This window comes from Leucoraja erinacea, unplaced genomic scaffold (genome assembly GCF_028641065.1).
Source record: "Leucoraja erinacea ecotype New England unplaced genomic scaffold, Leri_hhj_1 Leri_332S, whole genome shotgun sequence".
In the NCBI taxonomy this organism is placed as follows: domain Eukaryota; kingdom Metazoa; phylum Chordata; class Chondrichthyes; order Rajiformes; family Rajidae; genus Leucoraja; species Leucoraja erinaceus.
Window position 1 is genome coordinate 34,405 of NW_026576233.1, and position 26,908 is coordinate 61,312.

The 26,908-nt window shown below is 46.1% G+C and overlaps 1 protein-coding gene across 1 annotated transcript in view; it reads left to right on the forward strand.

Annotated features, from left to right (window-relative positions):
* Positions 1 to 7,499: 7,499 nt before the first annotated feature.
* The window catches only part of LOC129693529 (regulation of nuclear pre-mRNA domain-containing protein 2-like), a 61,871-nt gene continuing 42,462 nt past the window's right edge, over positions 7,500 to 26,908 (forward strand). Inside the window, 1 exon segment of the mRNA XM_055630338.1 lies at positions 7,500 to 7,746. Within this exon segment, the coding sequence (XP_055486313.1) occupies positions 7,500 to 7,746 (247 nt within the window).

The following is a 26,908-nucleotide window of genomic DNA, read 5'->3' on the forward strand; positions in this document are numbered from 1 at the left end:
GGGGGGGGGGGGCAATCGCGGGCTTGACGGACCGATTGACCTCCCCGCACGTTTACTTTGAACTGGAAGACAACATGAACAGGCGGCCACACTCAGTGGGGGCCAGAATAGTTCCATCGTTCCACTGTCTCGGAGGGCTCAAGAGGTCCACGTACCAGGAGACGGTGGGGTGGTTTGTGTGGAGAGCCAACTGTTAGATATCCAATTGCAGGCAGTGATGGCTGCTATTTTGTTGTATCTATTTTATCAATAAATTTTGTTTCCGCAAAGGCAAATCGCCCACCTCTACTTTCTGTCTGGCTGCCAATATCTCCCACGGATGGTGAATGTTTTATTCCCCCCTCACACCCACATGTATTGGACGGTAATGGGGTTAGCCATACGTGATTCCCATGCCAGCTCGGATGTCAGTGGTTATGGGGAGAAGGCAGGAGAATAGGGTTGAGAGGGAGAGATAGATCAGCCATGATTGAACTCAATGAGTTGAAATGCCTAAAGGGCCTGTCCCACTGTACGAGGTAATTCAAGAGCTCTCCCGAGTTTAAAAACAAAATCAAACTTGTAAGTACGTAGAATGTACGTAGCGGCTATGTCGGAGCTCGTGGATGTCTCGTAGCGGCTTGTAACGCTAACGGCAGGTACTCGGGAAACGCGGTAACTCGTGTAGTTTTTTCAGCACTGAAAAATGTCCACGTGAGCTCCGGAGTACCTACGAACGGCTATTACCTTAATTCTCCGAGTTTGAATCAGGGGAAACTCGGGAGAACTCTTGAAATACCTCGTACAGTGGGACAGGCCCTTTAATTCTGCTCCTATCACTTATGGACCTGCAGGTGCTGGTTTACAAAAATGAGACAAAGTGCTTGAGTAACTCAGCGTGTCCGGCAGCATCTCTGGAGAGCGTGGATTGGTGCCGTTTTGGGTCGGGTCCCTTCTTCAGACTGCAGAAGTCAACTTTAATCTCCTCTGCCTTCACATGATCCATATATCCCTTCGTTCCTGGAATATCCATATGTCTGCGTGGGTTTTCTCTGGGTGCTCAGGTTTCCTTCCACACTCCAAAGATGTGCAGGTTTGTACGTTAATTGGCACGGTAAAATATATAAAATTGTCCCCAGAGTTAGTGTATAGGGTTGGCATGGACTCGGTGGGCCGAAGAGCCTGTTTCCGCCCTGTATCTCTGAATTCTAAACTAGGTTGAAGGTGAGAAAGTAAATAGTAATGTGAGGGGTAACTTGTTCACACAAAGGGTAGGTGGGTGTATGGAACGAGCTGCCAGCAGAGGTAGTCGAGGCACATATGCAACAGCACAGTGAACTTCTTTTGATATTATTAAGGTGTATAAAATCACGAGAGGAATAGATCGGGTAGATGCACAGAGTCTCTTGCCCAGAGTAGAGGAATCAAGGACCAGAGGACATAGGTTTAAGGTGAAGAGGAAAAGATTTAATAGGAATCTGAGGGGTAACTTTTTCCACACAGAGGGTGGTGGGTGTATGGAACGAGCTGCCAGAGGAGGCAGTTGAGGCTGGGACTATCCCAGAGTTTAAGAAACAGTTAGAAATGTACATGGATAGGACAGGTTTGGAGGGATATGGACCAAACGTGGGCAGGTGGGATTAGTGTAGATGGGGCATGTGGGCAAGTTGGGCCTGTTTCCACGCTGTATCACTAGTAGGAAAGAACTGCAGATGCTGGTTTAAATCAAAGATAAGACACAAAATGCTGAAGTAACTCAGCAGGACAGTCAACATCTCTAGAGAGAATAAATGGGTGACGTTTCGGGACGAGACCCTTCTCCAAACCGATCAGTCTGAAGAAGGGGGATAAAAATGCTGGAGGCAGTATCTATGGAGCGAAGGAATAAGTGACGTTTCGGGTCGAGACCCTTCTGAAGACCCGAAACGTCACCCATTCCTTCTCTCCATAGATGCTGCCTGTCCCGCTGAGTTACTCCAGCACGTTGTGTCTACCCTGCATCACTTATCGAGTCCACATGACAGGATTAGAAATAGTTCAGCCAGACTTCTCGGCATCTGCATACAATGGCGCTTCTTGGGCATGGTGGTGGAAAGATTGGTAGCACAGCCATCAGGCTATTAAACAAGCTCTGAACAATAACAGTTGATTATTACTATTGCACTTTATCTGTTTATTTATTGTGTGTATATATATAGTCTATGGTATATAGCCACACTGAACTTTTATCTCCTGTTCTGTAATATGTTTACATATTCTGTTGTGCTGCAGCAAGCAGGAATTCCATTGTCCTTTCTGGGACACATGACAATAAAACTCTTCTTCTTCTTGCGTTTGAGGCAGCAGAGGTTATGTGACGTCCTCCAGGTGTTGTAGCCAGTTCAATGTGCTGTTGGCGAGGCCCGTGATGTCTACCTCTCCACCAGGGGGGGGCGGAGGACAGCGCAGATGAAAATGACGTGCTGCTGCGCTGTTTGCTGGTCTGCTCCACACACACAGGCTGCTGATGAACGCAGGCAGTCCCCAGCGATGCATGTTGGCATTGAACCGGCCGACCCCTGTACAGAGCCGGTTCAGGGCGACCCACTCTTTGCGGGGCAGGTCGGAGCTGGGTGGTGCTGTGGTGTTCGGTGCAACAGTGAGTTGAGTAAGTCATTAAGTCTGTTCCCAGCTGGTTCTCCAGATGAAGTTTAATGCGGATAAATGTGAGGTTATCCACTTTGGTAGCAAAAACAGGAAGGCAGATTACTATCCAAATGGTGTCAAGTTGGGAAAAGGGGAAGTACAACGGGATCTGGGGATCCTTGTTCATCAGTCTATGAAAGTAAGGATGCAGGTACAGCAGGCAGTAAGTAAGTAAGTAAGTTTTATTTATATAGCACGTTTTAAGTCAACTCGCATTGACACCAATGTGCTTTACATAAATTAAATAATAAGTTTCCATACAAACCATAAAAAAAGGTGAATAAAGCGAATGGTATGTTGGCCTTTCTACCAAGAGGAATCGAATATAGGAGCAAAGAGGTCCTTCTGCAGTTGTACCGAGCCCTAGTGAGACCACACCTAGAGTATTGTGCGCAGTTTTGGTCCCCTAATTTGAGGAAGGACATTCTTGCTATTGAGGGAGTGCAGCGTAGGTTTGCAAGGTTAATTCCCGGGATGGCGGGACTGTCATATGCTGAGAGAATGGAGCAGCTGGGCTTGTACACTCTGGAGTTTAGAAGGATGAAAGGGGATCTCATTAGAGTTGGCGCAAGGGATGTTTGGCGTCCTATGGGGCCTTGCACACCAGCCTGTGGGTGAAGTACTCTCCGCGAAGCTTGGCGGGTGCAATACCTGCGAGCACTGGCAGAAGACCAGTCGGAGCAGGGCGTAGGCAGCCGGCGATGATCCACCGTGGAGGATGGTGTCCATATCGCGAGTACGAGCGCTGCAGCGCCATGACGAGTGCAAGAGCGCCGGTTTGGTCAGTCGATGTTCTGGATTCCTGTGGCCATCAAGTCGAGCGACGGGGGGTGGTCGTTCCGTGCCGAGACTTTAGCTCTCTTGACTCGAAAGATAGCCGCGTGACATGAATGCTTTCATTGGGCGCGCCCCCTCAAAAAACAAGCAATAGTTGTGCAAACATAACAATAACATAGAAAAAGATGCAGGAGTAGGCCATTCGGCCCTTCGAGCCTGCACCGCCATTCAATATGATCATGGCTGATCATCCAACTCAGTATCCCGTACCTGCCTTCTCTCCATACCCCCTGATCCCTTTATCCACAAGGGCCACATCTAACTCTCTCTTAAATATAGCCAATGAACTGTGTGGCCTCAACTACCTTCTGTGGCAGAGAATTCCACAGATTCACCACTCTCTGTGTGGGGAAAAAAAATGTTTTTCTCATCTCGGTCCTAAAAGATTTCCCCCTTATCCTTAAACTGTGTGTGGCCCCTTGTTCTGGACTTCCCCAACATCGGGAACAATCTTCCTGCATCTAGCCTGTCCAACCCCTTAAGAATTTTGTACGTTTCTATAAGATCCCCCCTCAATCTTCTAAATTCCAGCGAGATCCGTCGGAGCAGGGTGTAGGCAGCTGGCGGCGATGTCGTCCATCTCGCTAGTACCAGCGCTGCTGCGCCATGGCCGGGGGCGGTGTACGCGGTACACAGCGAGAGCACCGGTTCGGAGAGTCGATGTCCTGGTGCCCCCGCGGCCATCCAGCTGAGCGACGCGGGGAGGTTGTTCCACGCCGTGACTTTCGCTCGAAAGTGGGCCGCGACGTGAACGCTATTTTACTGCCCTCCCCCTCAAAAAACAAACAATAGTTGTGCAATAATAATAATAACGACAATAATAATGTGATGACAATGGAGGAGGTCACAGAGTACAGATACACAGATAGTGGGGGTAAGGTGGGGTTGTGGACAGTGTGAGTGAGGGTCACCAGTCAGACAGAGAACTACTATCAAGTCAAGTTTATTGTTCACATACACACACACACACACACGAGATATGTAGTCAGTGAAATGAAAAGTGGCAATGCTCGCGGATTGTGCAAAAAAAAAAACCTACAACACAGAATGAAACAAAATCACATAGAAATTAGGTGCAGGAGTAGTAGGCCATTCGGCCCTTCGAGCCTGCACCGCCATTCAATATGATCATGGCTGATCATCCAACTCAGTATCCCGTACCTGCCTTCTCTCCATAACCCCTGATCCCTTTAGCCACAAGGGCCACATCTAACTCCCTCTTAAATATAGCCAATGAACTGTGGCCTCAACTACCTTCTGTGGCAGAGAATTCCACAGATTCACCACTCTCTGTGTGAAAAAAAAGACACATCTCGATGGTTATCGCCACAGATCTTATATACAGCTAGTCTGCTATAAGATCTTTGGTTATCGCATTACTGCTCGATGGTGGTTGTTGGTTGGTTGGGATGAAACTTGTAGAGAAGCTGAGGAGATAGATGTTAGTGTTTTTTTTGGTTTTTGGTCATTCATTGCTTCGACGTGGGTGCTTGGTTTTTTCTTGGTTCTTGGTTTCTTGGTCCTCCAAAATATTCCAAATGGAATTTAAACTGTGGAGGTGGTGAAGGGAGGGCTTAAGGCAGAAAGGGTTATTGGGAAGAAAGAGCTACTTTAAATGTAGTTGCGCCTGGTTGGGTAACTATAGTTGGGTGGAGATTATTCCATGCTTTCATTGTTTCGGATCGAGACCCTTCTGATACACGATAAGGGAAGGTAGATAAAAATGCTGGAGAAACTCAGCGGGTGAGGCAGCATCTATGGAGCGAAGGAATAGGCGACGTTTCGGGTCGAGACCCTTCCGGGTCTCGACCCGAAACGTCACCCATTCCTTCATCAGTCCTCGTCTCCGTTCTGTTCTGGGTGAAAAAGTGTTTCCTCGTGGTTCTTGGTTTTGGTTTCTTGGTCCTCCAAAATATTCCAACTGGAATTTAAACTGGAGGTGGTGAAGGGAGGGATTAAGCCAGAAAGGGTTATTGGGAAGAAAGAGCTACTTTAAATGTAGTTGCGTCTGGTTGGGTAACTATAGTAGGGTGGAGATTATTCCATGCTTTAATTGAGCGGGGGAAGAACGAATTGTATTGTATTGTATATCTTTATTGTCATTTCCTGAGTATTCGCATACCCAGAGGAAACAAAAAAACGTTGCTCAACCAGTGTCCATTCAGTGTGCATGAAAAAATAAATAGAAATGAAAATAGAATTGCTGTACACACATCTGTCTTTGTAGCTGGGATCACAAATTGGATCGAGTGCCCTCGTCTGCTCCTAATTGGTTTGGGTTTGGTGTAGGTCTTGTAGTCTATGTCGAGCTGACCATTTAACATTCTGTTGGTCCTCCAAAATATTCCAAATGTAATGTAAACTGGAGGTGATCACGAGGAGGTTGCAGGTGATATTTATATCCGTAATCTGAAGTGTCCCCCGATCACTGAGGCGATTACAGTCAACACAAACACAATGGGTCATTTACCTCCATCGCGCCGCCTCCTCCACCGGCGTCAACTGGCGCCCGCGGGGCAGCTCGAAGGCGGGAAAGTCAGTGCGCAGGCGCTGGAGGACCAGGAGGAGATGGAGCTCACAGTGCGCAGGCGCTGGAGGACCAGGAGGAGAGATTGAGCTCTAGTGCGCAGGCGCTGGAGGACCAGGAGGAGAGGTGGAGCTCTAGTGCGCAGGCGCTGGAGGACCAAGAGACGAGGGAAAGTTCAACCAAATAGCTATTGGTTCTACTGCGCAGGCGCCGGGGGTCCAAGAGGAGAGGGGGAGAGCTCCAGTGCGCAGGCGCTGGAGGACCAGGAGGAGGGGAGGGCTCTAGTGCGCAGGAGGACCAGGAGGAGAGATGGAGGGCTCTAGTGCGCAGGCGCTGGAGGACCAAGCGGAGGGGGAGAGTTCAACCAAATATCCTATGGTTCTACTGCGCAGGTGCCGGGGGGGGGTCCAAGAGGAGAGGGGGAGAGCTCCAGTGCGCAGGCGCTGGAGGACAGGAGGAAAGGGGGAGGGGAAGAGTTTTAGTGCGCAGGCGCTGGAGGACCAGCCGGCGAGGGGGAGAGCTCTAGTGCGCAGGCGCTGGAGGACCGGCCGGCGAGGGGGAGAGCTCGAGTGCGCAGGCGCTGGAGGACCAGGAGGAGGGGGGAGAGTTCAACCAAATATCCTATGGTTCTACTGCGCAGGCGCCGGGGGTCCAAGAGGAGAGGGGGAGAGCTCCAGTGCGCAGGCGCTGGAGGACAGGAGGAGGGGAGAGCTCTAGTGCGGGGGAGGGGAAGAGTTTTAGTGCGCAGGCGCTGGAGGACCAGCCGGCGAGGGGGAGAGCTCTAGTGCGCAGGCGCTGGAGGACCAGCGCGCAGACGGTGTTGGGCCGGCCGCGCGTGAGGCGATTCCCTTCCCGACCCCCCCTCTCATTCACACAGAGATTGTATTATCCGTGCAACGCCTCAGGAAACATTAACGAGGCGAAAGTCGAGGCAAAGAGTTGGAATCGGGTGCCCGCGGCGAGGGAGGGGGAGGGGGAGGGGAGGAAGAGGCACCGTTTTAAACAGGAGAAGGGGGGCATCGACGTCCCCTCCCCCCCCCCCCCCCGTGCGCGCGCTCCCTCCCTCCCTCCCGCCCAAACCCGTCTTTACGCGCGCGCGACCCTGTCCGTCTCGGACGTCGTCGTCGTCCCCCAACCGACGTGCGCGCCCCCGCCCGGCTCCGACGTCGCCACGCGCTGGTGTTTTTACTCCGGGTTGCGCGCGCGTAACTCGCCCTTGCTCGCTCCCGATAGTGCGCGCGTGTCTCTACTCTCGCGGCAAAGCCCCCCCCCCCATATCTCTCTATTTCTATTTCTACCCCCCCCCACACCCACACACACCACCCTCCACCCCCCCCCCCCCCCCTCTCTAAGGGAACCCCCGTGCCCGCTCCCCACCCTAGAGAAGCGCGTGCCCGCTCCCCCCCCTGGGCCTATAACACACACACACACACACACACACACACCTGGGAGGGAGGGGGGCCCCTCTAAGATGGCGGCGGCTGTGGCCCAGCAGCCACACCTCTCCTCTGCTGCTACTGCCACCACTACTGTTACTACTGGTGCTTCTGGTGGCGGCCGCAGCCGTGGTTTCGGCGGGCTGGAGGCCACCCTGGACAAGAAGCTACTGACCGTCTCCAACACGATGGACAGCATCCAGGGCCTGTCCTCCTGGATCCTGGACAACAAGAAGCACTACACCTCCATCGTCAGGCACTGGATGAAGTGCATGAGGAAATGTGAGTGGGGGAGAGTCTCGGGGGGAGGGGGAGGGGGAGGGGAGGGCAGCACTGTGTTCGGTTAACTCCTGGCTCCATATTGTGTGTATCCCACACACTGAAGAAGCTCAGCGGGTGCAGCAGCATCTATGGAGTGAACGAAATAGGCAACGTTTCGGGCCGAAACCCTTCTTCAGACAGCTTCATGGCTGATCATCCAACTCAGTATCCTGTGCCTGCCTTCTCTCCATACCCCCTGATCCCTTTAGCCACAAGGGCCACATCTAACTCCCTGTGGAACTAAACTGTGTGTGGCCCCTGGTTCTGGACTCCCCCAACATCGGGAATATGTTTCCTGCCTCTAGCGTGTCCAATCCCTTAATAATCTGAATAGTCTGAAGAAGGGCTTCGGCCTGAAACGTTGCCTATTTCCTTCACTCCATAGATGCTGCTGCTCCCGCTGAGTTTCTCCAGCACTTTTGTCTACCTCCTGGCTCCATATTGTGTGTGTAATCCCACACACTGACCTTAGATAGTCTGAAGAAGGCTTTCGGCCCGAAACATTGCCTATTCCCTTCACTCCATAGATGCTGCTGCACCCGCTGAGTTTCTCCAGCACTTTTGTCTACCTCCTGGCTCCATATTGTGTGTGTATCCCACACTCTGACCTTAGATAGTCTGAAGAAGGCTTTCGGCCCAAAACATTGCCTATTCCCTTCACTCCATAGATGCTGCTGCACCTGCTGAGTTTCTCCACCACTTTTGTCTACCTCCTGACTCCATATTGTGTGTGTGTATCCCACACACTGACCTTAGATAGTCTGAAGAAGGCTTTCGGCCCGAAACGTTGCCCTATTTCCTTCACTCTATAGAATCTGCTGAACCCGCTGAGTTTCTCCAGCACTTTTGTCTACCTTCGATTTTCCAGCATCTGCAGTTCCTTCTTAAACACCTTAGATAGTCAAGTGAACTTTATTTGTCACATACACATACAAGATGTGCAGTGAAATGAAAGTGGCAATGCCTCTGCGGAATTGTGCAAAAACTATAGAACAGAATCAGTATTTACATGTTAGAAATTTGTTTTAAAAAGACACAACACAACAGTAAATTAGTCGCTGGTGCGATAAGAGTTTACAGTCCTGACGGCCTGTGACAGCGGAGGCGTTTGCCTGACCGTAGCAGCTGGAACAGTCCGTTGCTGGGGTGATAGAAACATAGAAACATAGAAATTAGGTGCAGGAGTAGGCCATTCGGCCCTTCGAGCCTGCACCGCCATTCAATATGATCATGGCTGATCATCAACTCAGTATCCCGTACCTGCCTTCTCTCCATACCCTCTGATCCCCTTGGCCACAAGGGCCACATCTAACTCCCTCTTAAATATAAGATAGGGGTCCCCCATAATGTTCCTGGCTCTGGATCTGCACCTCCTGGTGTATAGGTCTAGCAGGGGGGCGAGTGTAGTTCCCATAGTGCGTTCGGCAGAACGGGCTACTCTCTGCTGAGCCTTCCTGTCCTGGGCAGAGCTGTTCCCAAATGTAGACACAAAATGCTGTTGAAAAGAAACGGGTGACGTTTCGGATCGAGACCCTTCTTTGTCCTGGTTCACACTGAAGATAGTAGACACAAAATGCTTGAGTAACAGGCAGCATCTCTGGATCCACTTATTCTTTTTCTTTTTCTCCAGAGATGCTGCCTGTCCCGCTGAATTACTCGAGCATTTTGTGTCCTCGGACCTGTTGCCTATTTAGAGCGTTTTTACTTTACTTTTTTACTTCATGCCCGCAGTTTCTGGAAAGGAAACAACTCTGCTGGAGTGACAGATGGTGGCAGGGAGGATTGAGATAAAAAAACTTGCACACTGCATATAAAGCGCTGGGTGTGTGCAGAGATGTGGAACAATATGGAGCCGGGAGTTAGACAAACACAAGGTGTGGGAAAGAACTGCAGATGCTGGTTTACACCGAACATACATAATGCTGGAGTAACTCAGCGGGACAGGCAGCATCTCTGGGGACGTTTCGGGTCGAGACCCTTCTTCAGACTGATGACACAAAAGGCTGGAGTAACTCAGTGGGACAGTAGCATCTCTGGAGAGAAGGAATGGGTGACGTTTCTGGTCGAGACCCTTCTTCAGACAGAGTCGGGTGAGAGAGTGGAGATATGGAAGGGTGAGGTGTGAAAATGACAGATCAAAGCAGACGATGATCAAGAAAATGGTTCATTGTTGGCTGAGGCAACATTAATCAGGAGGACAGCGAAACTAGTCGGAGAACTAGGGTGTGGAGGGACGGAGAGAAAAGGAAAGCAAGAGTTACTTGAAGTTGGATAAATCAATATTCATACCGCTGGGTTGTAAGCTACCCACACTGACCTTTTCTGTCCTGGGTCTCCTTCACTGTCAGAGTGAGGCCACATGTTTGCCAAATTGAAGGAACAGCACCTCGTACTTTGCTTGGGAAGCTTACTAATCAAATCCTCAAACTGTCTCTGAAGAAGGCTACTGACCCGAAACATCACCTATCCTTATTCTCCAGAAATGCTGCCTGACCCGATGAGTTACTCCAGTATTTTGTGTTTGTCTTACTAAGCAAGTATCTAGTCGATCCAATCCAGGTTGACAGTTGCCAAGAAACATCCAAGTGGCTGGCATTCAGCATGTTCTTCTGTTTTACCAAAGGATATGATTGTTTCAGTTAAAAACCCTTCCTTTCATTGCCTTTCTGCCTCGTCCACATATCTGGCCTGCCTTATTGGCAAATTGTAAATGGCAGACAAGATTTTAAAAATAATAGTTTTGGCAGTTAATTTTATAAATTGTTCGCAAGTGACGTAAACTTTGTGAAGCCGTGTTTCAAGCAGGATCCTTGATGGGGTTTGCATTGTTCACATCCAAAGTCATAATTTCTGGTAAAACAAAAGGAAACTTTAATGCCATTTCTTTGTGCGGCTCTTTTAGAAGTGTAATTTCTGTTGTGCTGTGTGGGGGAAAAAATCTAAAGAGAATGTATATTTAAAAGCTGATGGACTCCCAAGTCATTGCTAAATGAAATAAATTATGAAATTGGAATCGTTTATTAAGCGTAGTGCGTTTTAATTTTACTATGATGGCAATGGCACGATGTCACAGTGCTGAGGATACCTGCTGGAGGTTCACCAGCTGAAAGTTGCTCTTGTCAGTTGAAGTGAAGCCTTCAATGTTGGTGATTGAAACTGGTGAATCAGCAGTTCAGGTTCACTTGCGATTGCTGCTGGATATACTATTCTCTCTGAATTTCACTTTAAAACATTTGCTTTCTAATTGATAGTGTTATGGTTATTTAGTCAGCAGTTACTGATGGGAATGGTTTCCCAAAGGCAAAGAAAGATCTGTATAATTGCTGTAATTGTTATATGGTTATATTTTATCATTTAAAAATAAATTGGGTAGGTACATGGACGGGAAAGGAATGGAGGGTTATGGTCTGAGTGCAGGTAGATGGGACTTGGGGAAAATAAGTGTTCGGCACAGACTTGAAGGGCCGAGATGGCCTGTTTCCGTGCTGTGATGGTTATATGGTTAATTAACTGGATCATACACATAGCTAGCTTTGATGATTTTGCTTTGTTGGCACGGCTGCATTAATCCACGACAGGTTTAAAATTATTCCATACTATAATCTGGGTAAGGGTCAATGCTGTTCCAACTGTTCTGCAATGACTTGCGTGATGTAAGATGTTGTGTTGTGTGGTGTTGGTCCCCAATAGGAACTTGTTTCTACATCTAAGCGTGCGTGGTAAATTGAGAATATAGAAGCTGGGATGTTTTTGTATGTCATGTTGCTTTGCACATGGTGTTAAAATAAATTGCAATATCAATGTATGACTTGACCCCAAGGTGTGAATTTGGTTGAGGACAAATATAATAACATGGAAATATTAAAGTGGCTTTAAGTCTCTGAGTCATGGTTACTGAATTTGCACAAAACAAATTAGGTGTTGAATTTTAAGGAGATATACATGGAACTGTAGATGTCGGTTTACAAAAAAAAAGCACACAGTGATGGAGTAACTCAGCAGGTTAGTCGGCATCTCTGGAGAACATGGATAGGTGACATTTTGGGTCTTGACTCTTCCGTCACCTATCCATGTTCTCCCGAGATGCTGCCTGACCCGCTGAGTTACTCCAGCACTCTGTGAAACGTCACCTATCCATGTTCTCCAGACCTGCTGCCTGACCTGCTGAGTTACTCCAGCACTCTGAAACGTCACCTATCCATGTTCCCCAGAGATGCTGCCTGACCCGCTGAGTTACTCCAGCACTCTGTGAAACGTCACCTATCCATGTTCTCCAGAGGTGCCTATCCATGTTCCCCACAGATGCTGCCTGACCCGCTGAGTTACTCCAGCACTCTGTGAAACGTCACCTTTCCATGTTCTCCAGAGGTGCTGCCTGACCTGCTGAGTTACTCCAGCACTCTGTGAAACGTCACCTATCCATGTTCCCCCCAGATGCTGCCTGACCCGCTGAGTTACTCCAGCACTTTGTGACTAGTTGAATTCTAAGATCTGTTGTTCATTGCTTTGTGCAAGGCAGCTCATGTGAAAGCAGAGATTTTTATTTTCATGATTCTGTTTTGGCACACCGTTCTGGTCAGCAGTCTGTAGTGAAACCTTTTGAAGAAATATTTACAAATAACTTGTTTTCAGTGGGACTGAAGACATTTTCCATTTAATATTGTGTAGTGGGGGCACTTTGATCAACTGCTGTCACAGGAATTGGACACCTACTGAAAGTGACAATAAGTCTTTGGGTGAGAATAAGTTTGTACTTGGGACATATGCCTCCTTGCATTTGAAAGCTGGTCGCTATTTACTTTGTCAGTGTAAGGGAGTTTAATTACACCACTAATAACATTGATATTCACTGGAGTTTAGAAGGACGAGGGGGATCTTATAGAAACATATAAAATTATAAAAGGACTGGACAAGCTAGATGCAGGAAAAATGTTCCCAATGTTGGGCGAGTCCAGAACCAGGGGCCACACTTAGAATAAAGGGGAGATCATTTAAGTCTGAGGTGAGAAAAAACGTTTTCACCCAGAGAGTTGTGAATTTGTGGAATTCCCTGCCACAGAGGGCAGTGGAGGCCAAGTCACAGGATGGATTTAAGAGAGAGTTAGATAGAGCTCTAGGGGCTAGTGGAGTCGAGGGAGAAGGCAGGCACGGGTTATTGATTGGGGACGATCAGCCATAATAACGAATGGTGGTGCTGGCTCGAAGGGCCGAGTGGCCTCTTCCTGCACCTATTTTCTATGTTTCTATGAGAGACCAAAGATAGTGGAATAATGTTTTTTTTTTCTGCAACTATGTACTTTTTATGTTTGCAAAATGGATATAGGAAAATATATTGGAATTGTTCGAATCACTGTGGTAGGCTGATTGGCCCTTTTCTATACAGCTATATTAATGTTATCTTTAGCCAACTGCAGATGCTGCCAAACCGGCTGAGTTACTCCAACACTTTGTGTCTATCTTTGGTATAAGCAGCATCTGCAGTTCCTTTCTACGCTCTTCACGTTATCTTTGTCTTATTTATGATCTTAATGACGTTAACTATCTTTTTAATCCAAAAACCAGAGGTGTGACCCATAATTAGGTGGACTGCTCTTCTAGCTATTACTCAGCTGAGAGTAAAATAATTTCATTGTCCTAACCTGTTGTGTACTCCAAAAAAAGCTTGTAGATTATGGTTTGGCATGGAGCTTTGTCTAGATTCAACAATTGAAGTAGTAAAATGTATAGTGGCATTGAGGGGATAGATTTGAAGTAACATATTTCAGTTACTGTGATAGTGTGAAATTGTTACAATATCCAATTTTGGAATGTATGTGGAATTTCTTGCTGGGGTTTACAAAAACAAGGACACAGTGAACATAGGAACAGGCCATGATATCGCACTTCCAGCCTGCTCCACCAGTCAGCGTAGTCGTCACTGTTCCTGTGTCTCAGCACCACGTTCCTGCTCTCTCTCTCCTCGTGTCCCTTGTAGCCTCCTCCTGAGATGGATTCAGCGACTCTATGCTGACAAATTCCACAGCTTCCCCACCCCTCGTCTGTTCCTCTCTTGCCCTCTAACGCAAAACTGTGACTCTTTTGCGACCATCAGGCCGCAGGAAATGTTTCCCCACATCTCCTTGTCCGGTCCCGTCAGAATTTTATGAGTTTAATATATAGATGCCAAGCACTTGAGTTACGGTCAGATGGTGTTGAGGAATTTGACTGAATGCTGGAACCCCCATTGTGATCTGGCTGTCATTTTCCTTTTGGCGTTGGCAGGTGCTTGTATATGTGCAACGCCTGCTTTCTTGCTGAGTCCCACTGGCTTAACACTTTCTGGTATATGACAGCAACATTTTTCTTCTTCTCAGCCCTTACAGATTTTCTCCACCCTGCTATTCACACTTCTGGCTTGTGCTTTTGTGTTTGAACTGTACAGTCAGTGGGAAACATGCTGTGGCATCACCTTCAAATGCCTTTTTTTTAAATCAATATCTCATCCCATCAATATCTCCAAGCCTGCCATGAGTATCACTACAGGGCCTATCCCACTTAGGCGATATTTTGGCCGACTACAGACGACAGCCGCAAAGTTTTCACCATGTTGAAACATTTTTGGCGACAATCTTTGCTGTTGAAGGTTGACGTAGGTGCTGTCATAGGTTGTCGCCGGGTGTTGCAGGCGAATTCCATTAAAACTAGTCCCTGGCAGTCGTCTAAGTGGGACAGGCCCTTTACTTTTCTTATTTTCCCTCCTCCTTACTCAAAGCATCTAGTTAAATCTCGGTGTGAAGAACATTCAAATACCTTTTACCACCAAAGCGTTTTTGAAATGGTCTCTTTCAGTTTTATTTGAGTCGATGCAGACTGGGAGGTGTTCTGTAATTTTTAAATATCTCGAATACTAACATTTTTTCCAAGGAGAATATTCTTTCAAATGACGCAACGGGAGTGCTGTGGAAAGATTTTTCACTGTAGAGAGTGAGTTGGTGAATATTAGCCCAGTTTCTAACTGCACAGGCTACCTAATGTGCTGTTTAAGAAAGAACTGCAGATGCTGGTTTAAATTGAAGGTAGACACAAAATGCTGGAGTAACTCAGCGGGTCAGGCAGCATCTCTGGAGAGAAGGAATGGGCAACATTTCGGGTCGAGACTAAAGAAGGGTCTCCACCAGAAACGTCGCCCATTCCTTCTACTTCAGATAGCCCTTGCGTTCTCTCCACATCCGCTTCCCCTTCCCAGTTCTCCCACTAGTCTTACTTCTCCGACTACATTCTATCTTTGTCCCGTCCCCTCCCCTGACATCAGTCTGAAGAAAGGAGTCTCGACCCGAAATGTCACCTATCCCTTCGCTCCATAGATGCTGCCTCACCTGTTGAGTTTCTCCAGCATTTTTGTCTACCTTAAAATCCATCAGGCGAGAATGAAATGCTCGGAGGAGGAGGTGCAGCGCACAGGCCTTGAACCTGGTGAGACGCAGGAGGAGCCCGGCCAGGACTCACCCCACAGAGGCCAGTCCCTCCACGCACTAGGATCTCCCAACCCCATGCAGAGTAGTTACTAAGATGGCTGATCCGTGGGCAGTTGCTGCTGGGACGCAAGTCGGGGCCTGATCAACCCCGGCTGGGTCGCCTGGGCGAGGGTATCTGATGTTGTGAGACCCGGAACACCCGATGACCCCAGGTCACGTCACTGAGGATACGTCCCAGCGCATCTAGAGGATGTATAGTTTTCACATTATGTGTAAATACTTTTCCTGAATCTCCACAATGTTAAATTCAGGGCATTTAATTCCTTCTGAGGAATCGGTGCGAAACTCTTCAGCCTCCTTGGAGAAAGATTACTTACCTTTTATTTTATGCTGTGATGGAGGCATTTACAGGGAATTTGAAGTAGTGCTTAATGGCGAATGGCAGAGAGAAGATGTATTCAAATGGAAGTACTCCTCCTTTAAGACTTTCATTGGATTCCACTGCTCTTTTAGATCAACGTAGAGTAATCGAGCTGTACGGCCCCCACAGCTTGTCTGTGTTAAATACTGACAATTTGGCATACTGGGCTAGTCCCAATTGCTTGCATTTAGCCCTCATCCCTCTATCTTTCCTATCCATATGTAACACAATGATGAAGCTGCTGATGGAGTCGAGGGTACTGGTTGTTTTAGAAATTTTGGATTGATTTGCTTTTCTTGTTTGGAAGATGGCAATAGACAACAGGTGCATGAGTAGGCCATTTGGCCCTTCGAGCCAACACCACCATTCAATGTGATCACGGCTGATGGTTTTGGTTGATAGTGAAAATTAGAATGCTATCGGAGGATAACCATTCGGCCCATCATGCCTGTCTCTTGAGTTTGGGGAAAAACATCCTGTTGTGTTTCCCTGGTCCTGTATATTTTTCAAGGCATTTTTTACATCCCAACACACTGGATTCTGTTTAGGGGTTAGGAAAGAAAACTTTAAAAAGTGACGATTTTAAAGAAGTGCTTTCTTAAATAGCTTTATTGTGACTTCGTGATTGTTGCAACTTGCCAGTGTTTCAGCGATTCACGTGGTGCCTTGCAGAGGCTTATGGACAGTGATGATCCCAGATTTAATTTCAGATTTGTGCTTGCGTCAACTGGTGTCCCACCTTGAGATGAGCCTACTCTGTGCTGGCAGGAAATTGAGCTTGGAATGTCATCGCCTAACTTGAGCAGCTGCCACTTCTCTACCGATTTAGTCACTGGAGGAGGCCGGTTTTCAGCTTTACAAGCTTTTGAGTACAACATTACTCGTCAGTGAACCACAAAAAGCAGGGAAATAAGATTTAGTTTTAGAGAAACACCGTGGAAGCAGGCCCACCGAGTCCGCACCGACCAGCGATCACCACGTACACTAACAATATCATACTGATTAGGGACAATTTACAGAAGCCAAGTAACCTAAAACCTCTACATCTTTGGAGTGTGGGAGGAAACGGGAGCAAACTAACGCGGTCATAGGGCGAACGTACAGACGAGCACACTTAGTCAGGATCAAAGCTGGTGCTGTGAGGCAGCAACTCTACCTGCTGCACCACCGTGCCGTCCCTTTCTTCAGAAGGTAGCAAACTAGCAACATAGGGTCATTTTGAAGCTTCGGGCAAACATGCCAAAAATGGACACAAAATACGGGAGTAACAGCGGATCAAGCAGTAACTCTGGAGGACATGGATAGGTGTTGTTCCGGCTCGGGTCCCTTCTTCAGAATCCAGTTCTTTGTTTCTGCAAATATGCCAAAGTTAATACCTATTTGGTACATAATTCCCCAGATAAGGGGAAAATTCTATTGGATTGGAAAATATCATATATTGGTCTCATTCGAAAAGGATGGCGACAGTAATCAGGAAACTATAGATCAGTCAGCTTAATATTTGAAATTGGGAAAGTGTTAGTTGTTGTGGAGCATGTTATGGCAGGGTGCTAAAGAAATTATCAGGATAAAGTCATTGTGTTGTAGAGAAAATTATGTTTCACCAATTCATTGGAAAATTCTGTGAAAAAATAAGGTGGTGTGGATAAAGGGGAACCAATGGATTTCAGAAGACATGAGGTGCAGCATCATAGGCTCAAGTAGAAAATAAAAGCTTATTGGAGGCAATGTAAGGGCAAAAATATGAGTTAGGTTTGGTTAATAGGAATCAGTGGGCATTGCCAAGATTTTAGGATTGGCTGCCAATTTATCTGGCTGCCAAGATGTGACAAGCCTAGGATTGGAGCTGGAGCTCAATTTTTGACTGTGTGTAAATGACCATGGTTTCTAAACAGTGTCATAAGCAAAAAAGTGGGTAGAAAGGTTGTAACAAAGGCATAAGGAGGATACAAAAGGATGTAGATAGTTAAATGAGTAGGAAAAGACCTTACAAATAAATGGTACAATGTTAAAAAAATATATAATATTTTGGAAGGAAAAATCAGAAAGAAGCATGTTGTCTACATTTTCACAGTTTGAAGAAACATAGAAACATAGAAATTAGGTGCAGGAGTAGAGGCCATTCGGCCCTTCGAGCCTGCACCGCCATTCAATATGATCATGGCTGATCATCCAACTCAGTATCCCGTACCTGCCTTCTCTCCATACCCTCTGATCCCCTTAGCCACAAGGGCCACATCTAACTCCCTCTTAAATATAGCCAATGAACTGACCTCAACTACCCTCTGTGGCAGAGAGTTCCAGAGATTCACCACTCTCTGTGTGAAAAAAGTTCTCCTCATCTCGGTTTTAAAGGATTTCCCCCTTATCCTTAAGCTGTGACCCCTTGTCCTGGACTTCCCCAACATCGGGAACAATCTTCCTGCATCTAGCCTGTCCAACCCCTTAATCGAATTTTGTAAGTTTCTATAAGATCCCCTCTCAATCTCCTAAAGAGTTTCGAGATACAGTGTCATCTGGTAGGTAAGTACATGATTCATAAAGTAATATGCAGGTACAGCAAGAAATACGAAAAGCAAATATTATTTACAACTGCTCCTCGACATGGGGTTACGTTCTGATAAACCCATCGTAAATCGAAAATATCGCAAGTCGAAAAGGCATTTAATACAAAGTGATCACGTGACCGGCGGGAGACAATGCTGGAGAAACTCAGTGGGTGAGGCAGCATCTATGGAGCGAAGGAAATAGGCGACGTTTTGGGCCGAGAGCCATCTTCAGAGTCGGGCACGTGATCAGAAGTGACGTGCGACTCGCTGCTGTGCCGAGCATTTGCCGATGGTAAAGTCTAGATATCGGAAGTCGAAGCATCGTAAATCGGGGAGCATCTGTGTTGCTAAAGGAATTGGATATGAAATGGGGGTTGATATGCCTTGGTTCAGAGTGATGGAAGCAGATCCTGTGAATATTTTTAAGGCATAGCTATGGTTGATTCTTGATCTTGAAGTGAAAGGTTAGGATGGGTTGATAGAAAGGCAGTGTTGAGGTTACAGTTTGATCAGCTTATAGTCAAGTCAGCCAATGGTGGAGAAGGTATGGGTGATGAGTGACTTTTTGAGCAAGTGATAGACCAGGACATTGTCCAAAATTATGAATAAAATAATGGATAAGTGTATGGCATCCAATTGTAATAAATGGGCAAAGTTCAACATTTGACCCATGGTCTATTCTGAATTAGTGATCCATGCATGCCAGTGCAAACAAGTCAAGATTTCTACTGAATTGGATAGATTAAATAGGAGAGATTTGCATCAGGACGAGATACGCTGCTTTAACCTGGTTTAGTAACAAGTTATTCAGATTCATAACTCAACAATTTCCTCTCTGAGATATAACAGGAGACAATGTCTGTGACAACAATACCTCCAGGGCAGGGAAACATTGTAGAGTGATGATGCACCAAGTGATAAATGAAAATAATTAAGCTTATTCTCATCAATGAGAACTGGGCATTAATGGCAAGGGTTATTGCTCATCCCTGATTGGTTTTGATAAGGTGGTGGCAAGTTACCTTCAAATTCAAAGGTAGACTAAAATGCTGGAGTAACTCAGCGGGTCAGGCAGCATCTGTGGAGCGAAGGAATAGGTGACGTTTCGGGTCAAGACTCTTCAAATTCAAAGGAGTCAATAATATTCCTGTGTATTCGGAGATGTACATGTACTTCAAATGTTTTTAAAGGGGCACATTTTGTACAGAAAAGGATAACATAAACCAAAAGGGATTTAAGAGCAATTATTTAATTTCATGGTCATTGCTCTTATTGGCCTCTGTGTTTAAGGCGGACAAGAAGCATGTTACAGTGAGTTTACAGGGAGTTCATAAGTTACAGGAGCAGAATTAGGCCATTCGGCCCATCAAATCTACTCCGCCATTCAATCATGGCTGATCTATCTTTCCTCTCAACCCCATTCTTCTGCCTTCTCCCCATAACCTCAGACACCCGTGCTAATCAAAAAGCTGTCAATCTCCGCTTTAAAAATATCCATCGACTTGAGGTGGGAACCTCAATGCATTACTACATTACTTAATGCATTTCGTTGTCTCTGTAGGTGGGAATCTGAATGGGGTTCCACGAAGTTTCAAGGGAGCATGTGAACGGGGGTCCAAGTGAGTTCAAAGAGAATGTGGGAGTGGAGGTCCCGATGAGTTCAAATGGATTGTAGAAAATGGTTTCCTTCAATATAACGGGAGCGCTGGAAATGGGATCCTAGTCCGTTTAAAAGGAATGTGGGAACTCCAGGATGGGTTGGTTTAAAGGGATTTTCTTTATTAGAAAAGTTAATTTTCTTGTGAGTTTAAATCTTTTTTTATGTTCTTGCATCTGAAATAACAAGTCAATTATTGTTCATCCTTCTCTGGTTCATGCTGCCAGTGAATGGGTGCAGGCTGAAGTGACAATTGGACATTATATGGGAAGGGTCGGTCCAAAGTTCACCATCTCGACCCGAAACGTCACCTATTTCCTTCGCTCCATAGATGCTGCCTCACCTGCTGAGTTTCTCCAGCATTTTTGTCTACCTTCGATTTCTCCAGCATCTGCAGTTCTTTCTTAAACATAAAAAATAAATAGATTTGTTTTTGACCAGCTCCCATCAAACTAAACTTCCATGGTGCTCCACTGTGAGTTTGTTTTGAGGTATATTCAATTGATGAATGACTTTGAGAGTTCAGGCCTCAAGGCCTTTCATTATTATTTTCTATAGGATTATTGATCCTTGCTGGCATTGATACGGAAATTTATTTATTATGAATATTCATTTGATTTAAAACGTTGTAGAAATAATTGTGCCTCAAGTTGTTAGCTTTATTATTGAGTCAACTATTTAGTATTTTCATTAATTATCCTAATACACATTCATCAGTACCAGTGACAATAGCTGTAAACATTATCGGTTATACAGTCCAATAACTTCTATTGGGTACCAGTGTTATCAAGTTTCTATGTGTCTATGATCATAAGATACAGGAGCAAAATCTCTGCCGTTCACTCATGGCTGATCTATTTTTCACACTCAACCCCATTCTCCTGCCTTCTCCCCGTAACCCCTGATGCCCTTGCAAATCAAGAACCTACCAATTTCTGCTTTAAAAAAATACCCAATGACTTGGCCTCCACAGCCATCTGTGGTAATGAATTCCACAGATTCATCACCCTAAAGATATCCCTTCTCATCTCCTTTCTAAAGGAACGTCCTTTTATTCTGATGCGGTGCTCTGGTCCAATACTCTCCCACTAGTGGAAACATCCACCACACCCACTCTATCCAGGCCTTTCACTATTCAATTGGAAATGTTCTTGGCTCATTGCTGTCAGCTCTGTTACTCGATGAACTATATTTAATTAGAATCAGAAACTATTATATTGTATTTAAGAAGGAACTGCAGATGTTGGAAAATCGAAGGTACACAAAAAAGCTGGAGAAACTCAGCGGGTGCAGCAGCATCTATGGAGCGAATGAAACAGGCAATGTTTCGGGCTGAAGAAGGGTTTCGGCCCGAAACGTTGCCTATTTCCTTTGCTCCATAGATGCTGCTGCACCCGCTGAGTTTCTCCAGCATTTTTGTGTACCAACTATTATATTGTGTTTGATTGTCTACAATTGATATTTCAACAGCACTAACTTGAATTTGAATTGTGCTTTAATAAACAAAAACCCTTTTCAGGTATCTTTAAAATAAATGAGTACTAATAAATATGAAGGCATTGTTAGGATAAGAAACACAACATTTGGATAAAAAGAAAGGGGCTTATGTGCAGGAGATAGCAGGATCAGGGTTCAAACGCATTCAGACATGAGCTGTTGCCCAAAACAGTCTCGCTGAATGGTGTTCTTTCCACTGTCTTTGTGTTTCTTCTGCTATTTTTCATGCTGGCTTCTCTCTCTTGGTATTATCACTGTGTGTACTTGTTTTAATCCGTTCCCTTATTCTCCTCTCCACTTTTGGCCCAGATACTGTTGAACAAATTATTCCTCCTCCTCAACTTTACTGTGTTGAATGCGACACATTTAGCTTGTAACTTGCTCCTTCTCATTATCTGCCCACCATAAAAAGCTCTCACCTGTTCACCAAAACCTAGTTGATTGGCATGGCTGCAAATATGATGAGGTACAGGTGCAAAGAAAATATTGCAAATTCTAAAATCAAAAGCTTGAAGTTGCTAGTTTCTTACATGCTTGTCTTCTCTGTTGATCGAAGAGGCAGACTGTGTTTTCCCCCCTTTCTCTATCGAATATTGCAGTTTCTGAAAACCCTTTGACACCTCGTGTAAATAGCTGTCTGAAGCTTGAATTTGTTCCCAGGCTGGTCATTGACAGGTGGAGGTGAAGGCTGTGGTTGGTTGTGCATTGTTCTGCTTCAGTATGCCTTTAAGCAGAACTAGCTGCACAATGATCACAAGACCAAGTATTTCAAAGCAGATTGTAGTCAATATTAATTTGTGAAGACTAGATCAATTATGTTTCGTTGTTGTTCTTGACTAATGTGATAATTTTCAATATGTTTTCTTGCGATTATGTTTAGTTAGCTTCATATAATAAATTCTTCATCCTAGGTAGACAAAAATGCTGGAGAAACTCAGCGGGTGCAACAGCATCTATGGGGCGAGGGAAATAGGCAACGTTTTGGCACGAAACGTTGCCTATTTCCTTCTCTCCATAGATGCTGCTGCACCCGCTGAGTTTCTCCAACATTTTTGTCCACCTTTGATTTTCCAGCATCTGCAGTTCCTTCTTAAATTCTTCGTCCTATAAGCTGTTGGTTGGTTTTTGTACCTGATTGTGCTCTATGATAGCAAAAACCTTTAAAATCACCAGTTATGCTGTCTTATTATAGAGACAGGAGTGTAATTTTGTAGTTGAATTGGTTTAGTTTCTGTGATTGTTTTGGGAGAAGTGTGTAAGTCTGCTTCATTTGCCCGCAGTCGAAGTGTGGTTATTTATACTGAAATACTTTTGCCTATTTAAACACGGATTTAAATTCACTGAAACCAAAATTTTTCTCTCATCTCTTTAAACACGTTGCGATGTCTGTAATAGCTGCATCCTCTGGAATTTTGTGGCTGGCTTCCCATCAGAAACAGCTCTGGATAGTTTAGATTTGTTCTCAAACATTGCTGCACCAGAGGTTTAGAAACAGGCGCATACATTGTGAGAAACATTGAAACATATAAGATTATTAAGGGCTTGGACACGCTAGAGGCAGGAAACATGTTCCCGGTGTTGGGGGAGTCCAGAACCAGGGGCCACACGCAGTTGAAGAATAAGGGGGTAAGCCATTTAGTACGGAGACGAGGAAACACTTTTTCACCCAGAGAGTGGCGAGTCTGTGGAATTCTCTGCCTCAGAGGGCGGTGAAGGCCGGTTCTCTGGATGCTTTCAAGAGAGAGCTAGATAGGGCACTTAAAGATAGTGGAGTCAGGGGATATGGGGAGAAGGCAGGAACGGGATACTGATTGGGGATGATCAGCCATGATCACATTGAATGGCGGTGCTGGCTCGAAGGGCCAAATGGCCTACTCCTGCACCTGTTGTCTATTGTCTATTGAGAAATATAATGTAAATGGTTTTACATCATTTATTGTTTTTTAAACATAGATAGCCTTTTGCATTGGTTGATAGAGACACAAAGCAGGAATACCAAAGGTTAATTGTGCAATGAGATCTTGTTCAAAGGCAAAGGTTATAATTGTGCAAAGAAATTGGAAAACACAACTTAGTTCAAATAAAATACAGATTTGGAAAAAATCAGTAGAAAGCTCATGTTATATGGAAGGTAGGTAAAAATGCTGGAAAAACTCAGCGGGTGAGGCAGCATCTATGGAGCGAAGGAAATAGGTGATGTTTCAGGTCATGTTATATGGAAGTTCGTGTACTCGTTTTGCATTAATGTTGCAAAAAAATTATTGAAAGAATTTATCATTGTGTCGGGCTTTTTTTTTGTAGTGTTGTAGTTGTGTGCAAGTTCAGAGGGAGGCACTCCTTGATTCAGCTAACTGTCTAAAGGTGTTTTATGTGTTGTGGATTATAAAAGCTCATGCTGATAATCTGCCCGCTTTAATCTCCTGTCTAATCTTGAGCAGAAAATAAGTTGGAATATTTGATGTACTGTCCTGGAGCCCATATACACACACACATATATAATATGTATATAATATAACATAAACAGAGAAAGGTTTAATAAGTTAGGTCTTTATTCTTTGGAGCGCAGAAGGTTAAGGGGGGGACTTGGTAGAGGTCTTTAAAATGATGAGAGGGATAGACAGAGTTGACGTGGATAAGCTTTTCCCATTGAGAGTAGGGAAGATTCAAACAAGAGGACATGACTTCAGAATTAAGGGACAGAAGTTTAGGGGTAACATGAGGGGGAACTTCTTTACTCAGAAAGTGGTAGCTGTGTGGAATGAGCTTCCAGTGGAAGTGATGGAGGCAGGTTCGATTTTATCATTTAAAAATAAATTGGATATGTATATGGATGGGAAAGGAATGGAGGGTTACGGTCAATAGTCAATAGTCTATTTAATTGTCATTTGGACCCCTGGAGGTCCAAATGAAATGCCGTTTCTGCATCCATACATTACACACAAATAGACCCCAGACACAACATAAATTTACATTTTACATAAACATCCATCACATAGCTGTGATGGAAGGCCAAAAAAAACTTATCTCTCCCCTGCACCCTTCCCCCCCCCCCCCCGATGTCAGAGTCAAAGTCAAAGCCCCCGGCTGCGATGGTCCCGCGGCCATTAAAGCCACGCCGGGTGGTGCGAGGTCGCACACCGGGTCTTGGTGTTAGAGACCCCGGTGTGCGCTCGCAGAGTCCCGCGGCCATTCCGAGCCGCGCGGGGCGGTGATGTCTGGCCCCGCTCCAGGAGCTCTTCGACCCCGCAACTCGGGCGGGAGAAGTCGCCGTTGCAGGAGCCCTGAAAAGCGGTCTCCCTCCAGGGATCCGCGGGCTCCCGGTGCCGCCGTCCCACCCGCAGTAGCAGCCTCCGCATCAGCGGCAGCAGCAGCAGCAGCGGCAGCGCTCCTCCACCGCTCCACCCGCTCCGGTCTCGGCCAGCTCCGCGACGGTGAGGTGAGTCGGCACCAGAGTCCCCGGCTTCTTCTGTTGGAGGCCGCTCCTCGTTGCAGCCCCAACGACAACTGAGACCCGACGAGAAAAGGTCGGGTCTCCAGTGCAGGGAGAGATTTAAAAGTTTCCCCCTCCCCCACACCCACCCCACCCCCACCCCCCCACACACACACACCCAACATAAAAATAACAAAAACTACATATAAACATAGACAAAAAATAATAAAAACGCGGACAGGCTGCAGAGGCCGCTGCTGGCCAGAGTCGCACCGCCTACCGGATGGGTGCAGGTAGATGGGACTAGGGGAGAATAATTGTTCGGCACGGACTTGTAGGGCCGAGATGGCCTGTTTCCGTGCTGTAATTGTTATATGGTGTGTGTGTGTCTAATTTGTGTCAAATTGAGAAGTTAGCAAGCATTTCAAACTCTACATGATTTCCACTAAAAACAAAGCATTTTGGAAGATTATCAGCCCAGCACAAACCTTTCTTTGAAGAAAACATTTTAAGGTTTGTTTCAGTCTTACCACATGAAACTTTGTTTAAATTACTGAGCAATGCAAGTTTTTTTTTCAGGTCTGAGGCTTTACATTATGCCACTTGTTCCAATGCATCGGCCTTTAAAACAAACCATGGGTTTGTGCCAGGACTATGTTTCAAATACACATTTCATCAAATGACAAACACATTGAGAGTGACCGCAAATTTCATTATCAATGTCAACCTTCACTGACAGTAGTTCCTGGGATATGGTAGATGATCCTTATTTCTGAGGGGTCAACGAGAAGTGTACTTGTTGTGATGCAGCTGGGGCAGGTTGGTAGAGGGGACTGCTGTCCCACAGATGTTGAATGTAAGGAAAACAGACGTGTTAAAATGTAAGGCCCATTCTCTTGTATTTCAGTGAGGGAATGTATAATGGTTTGGAGCTATTCTTCCGACTATGTACAAATGCAAACATCTCATTGCAGCTTGACCACTGAATCTTGGGTAACCTGGGTTCCAGAGCATTGTTGCAGTATGTTGAACCGTTTCCCCTTAATTCTGCAGATTGGCACACTGTTATGGGATGTTTGTTGCAGCAAGGAAGATTGATAAAAGTGTTGGGGGCAATGATGAACCTGGTCTTCACTGAGAAGGTTTTGTCGTTAACATGTGCAAAACCCAATATCTATGATGCCTGCCTTGTATACTTCTGAGACACAAATTGTCTTCAGCAGGCATCTAAAGGCACTGGTAAAAAATACTGTGCCGTCCGTCCTGGGAAAATCCTCCAGATCCACTGAAAAGATCAGGCACGGAAATCGCTATCAAAAATTGCGGGGGACACAATTGCTTGGCGGCCACACACACACGCACTCACACATGCGAGGTTTCGGCCATGGGCCCTGTGGACGGTAATATCGGGAGCAGACCTGGTTGGTGACCGACTCCGAACTCCAGCAACAGCAGCTTTGTCCGCCCCGAATCGTGGGGCTTGAATCGGCCCGTTCATGGGGTATTTCAACGGCTGGCGGGGGCTTCAACATCAGGAGCCTCGATCACCTCGAAGCAGCAGTTTGATTTTAAGCCCCGCCGGGTGCTGAAAGGCCCAGTGAACTGGCCGATTCAGTCCTTAGAAAGCGTCTGATGAAGTCGGGTTACAAAACATTGGGGGGGGGGGTTGTCCCCCACCTCTCGAAGCGGCACACACACACACACACACACACACACACACACACACACACACACACACACACACACACACACACACACACACACACACACACACACACACACACACACACACACACACACACACACACACACACACACACACACACACACACACACACACACACACACACACACACACCACACATGTTCCCCCCCCCCCCCCCAGGATCTGCGCCCCCTGGAGAAGATAACCAAATCAGTCCGTGCCAGGCAAGCTTGCAGTATTGAAGCTCTAATTACACTCAGTAAGGGTGGCGTATACCAAAGATCGTACAGCGAGCAAGATAAACCACTCGACGAAAAAGACGTAGTACGGTCATGGGCAGATTCGTGGGTAATTTTCGGCCCCATTTCCGTAACCGGCTTCCGTCTCCGCACCAAAGATCCCGTCATAGA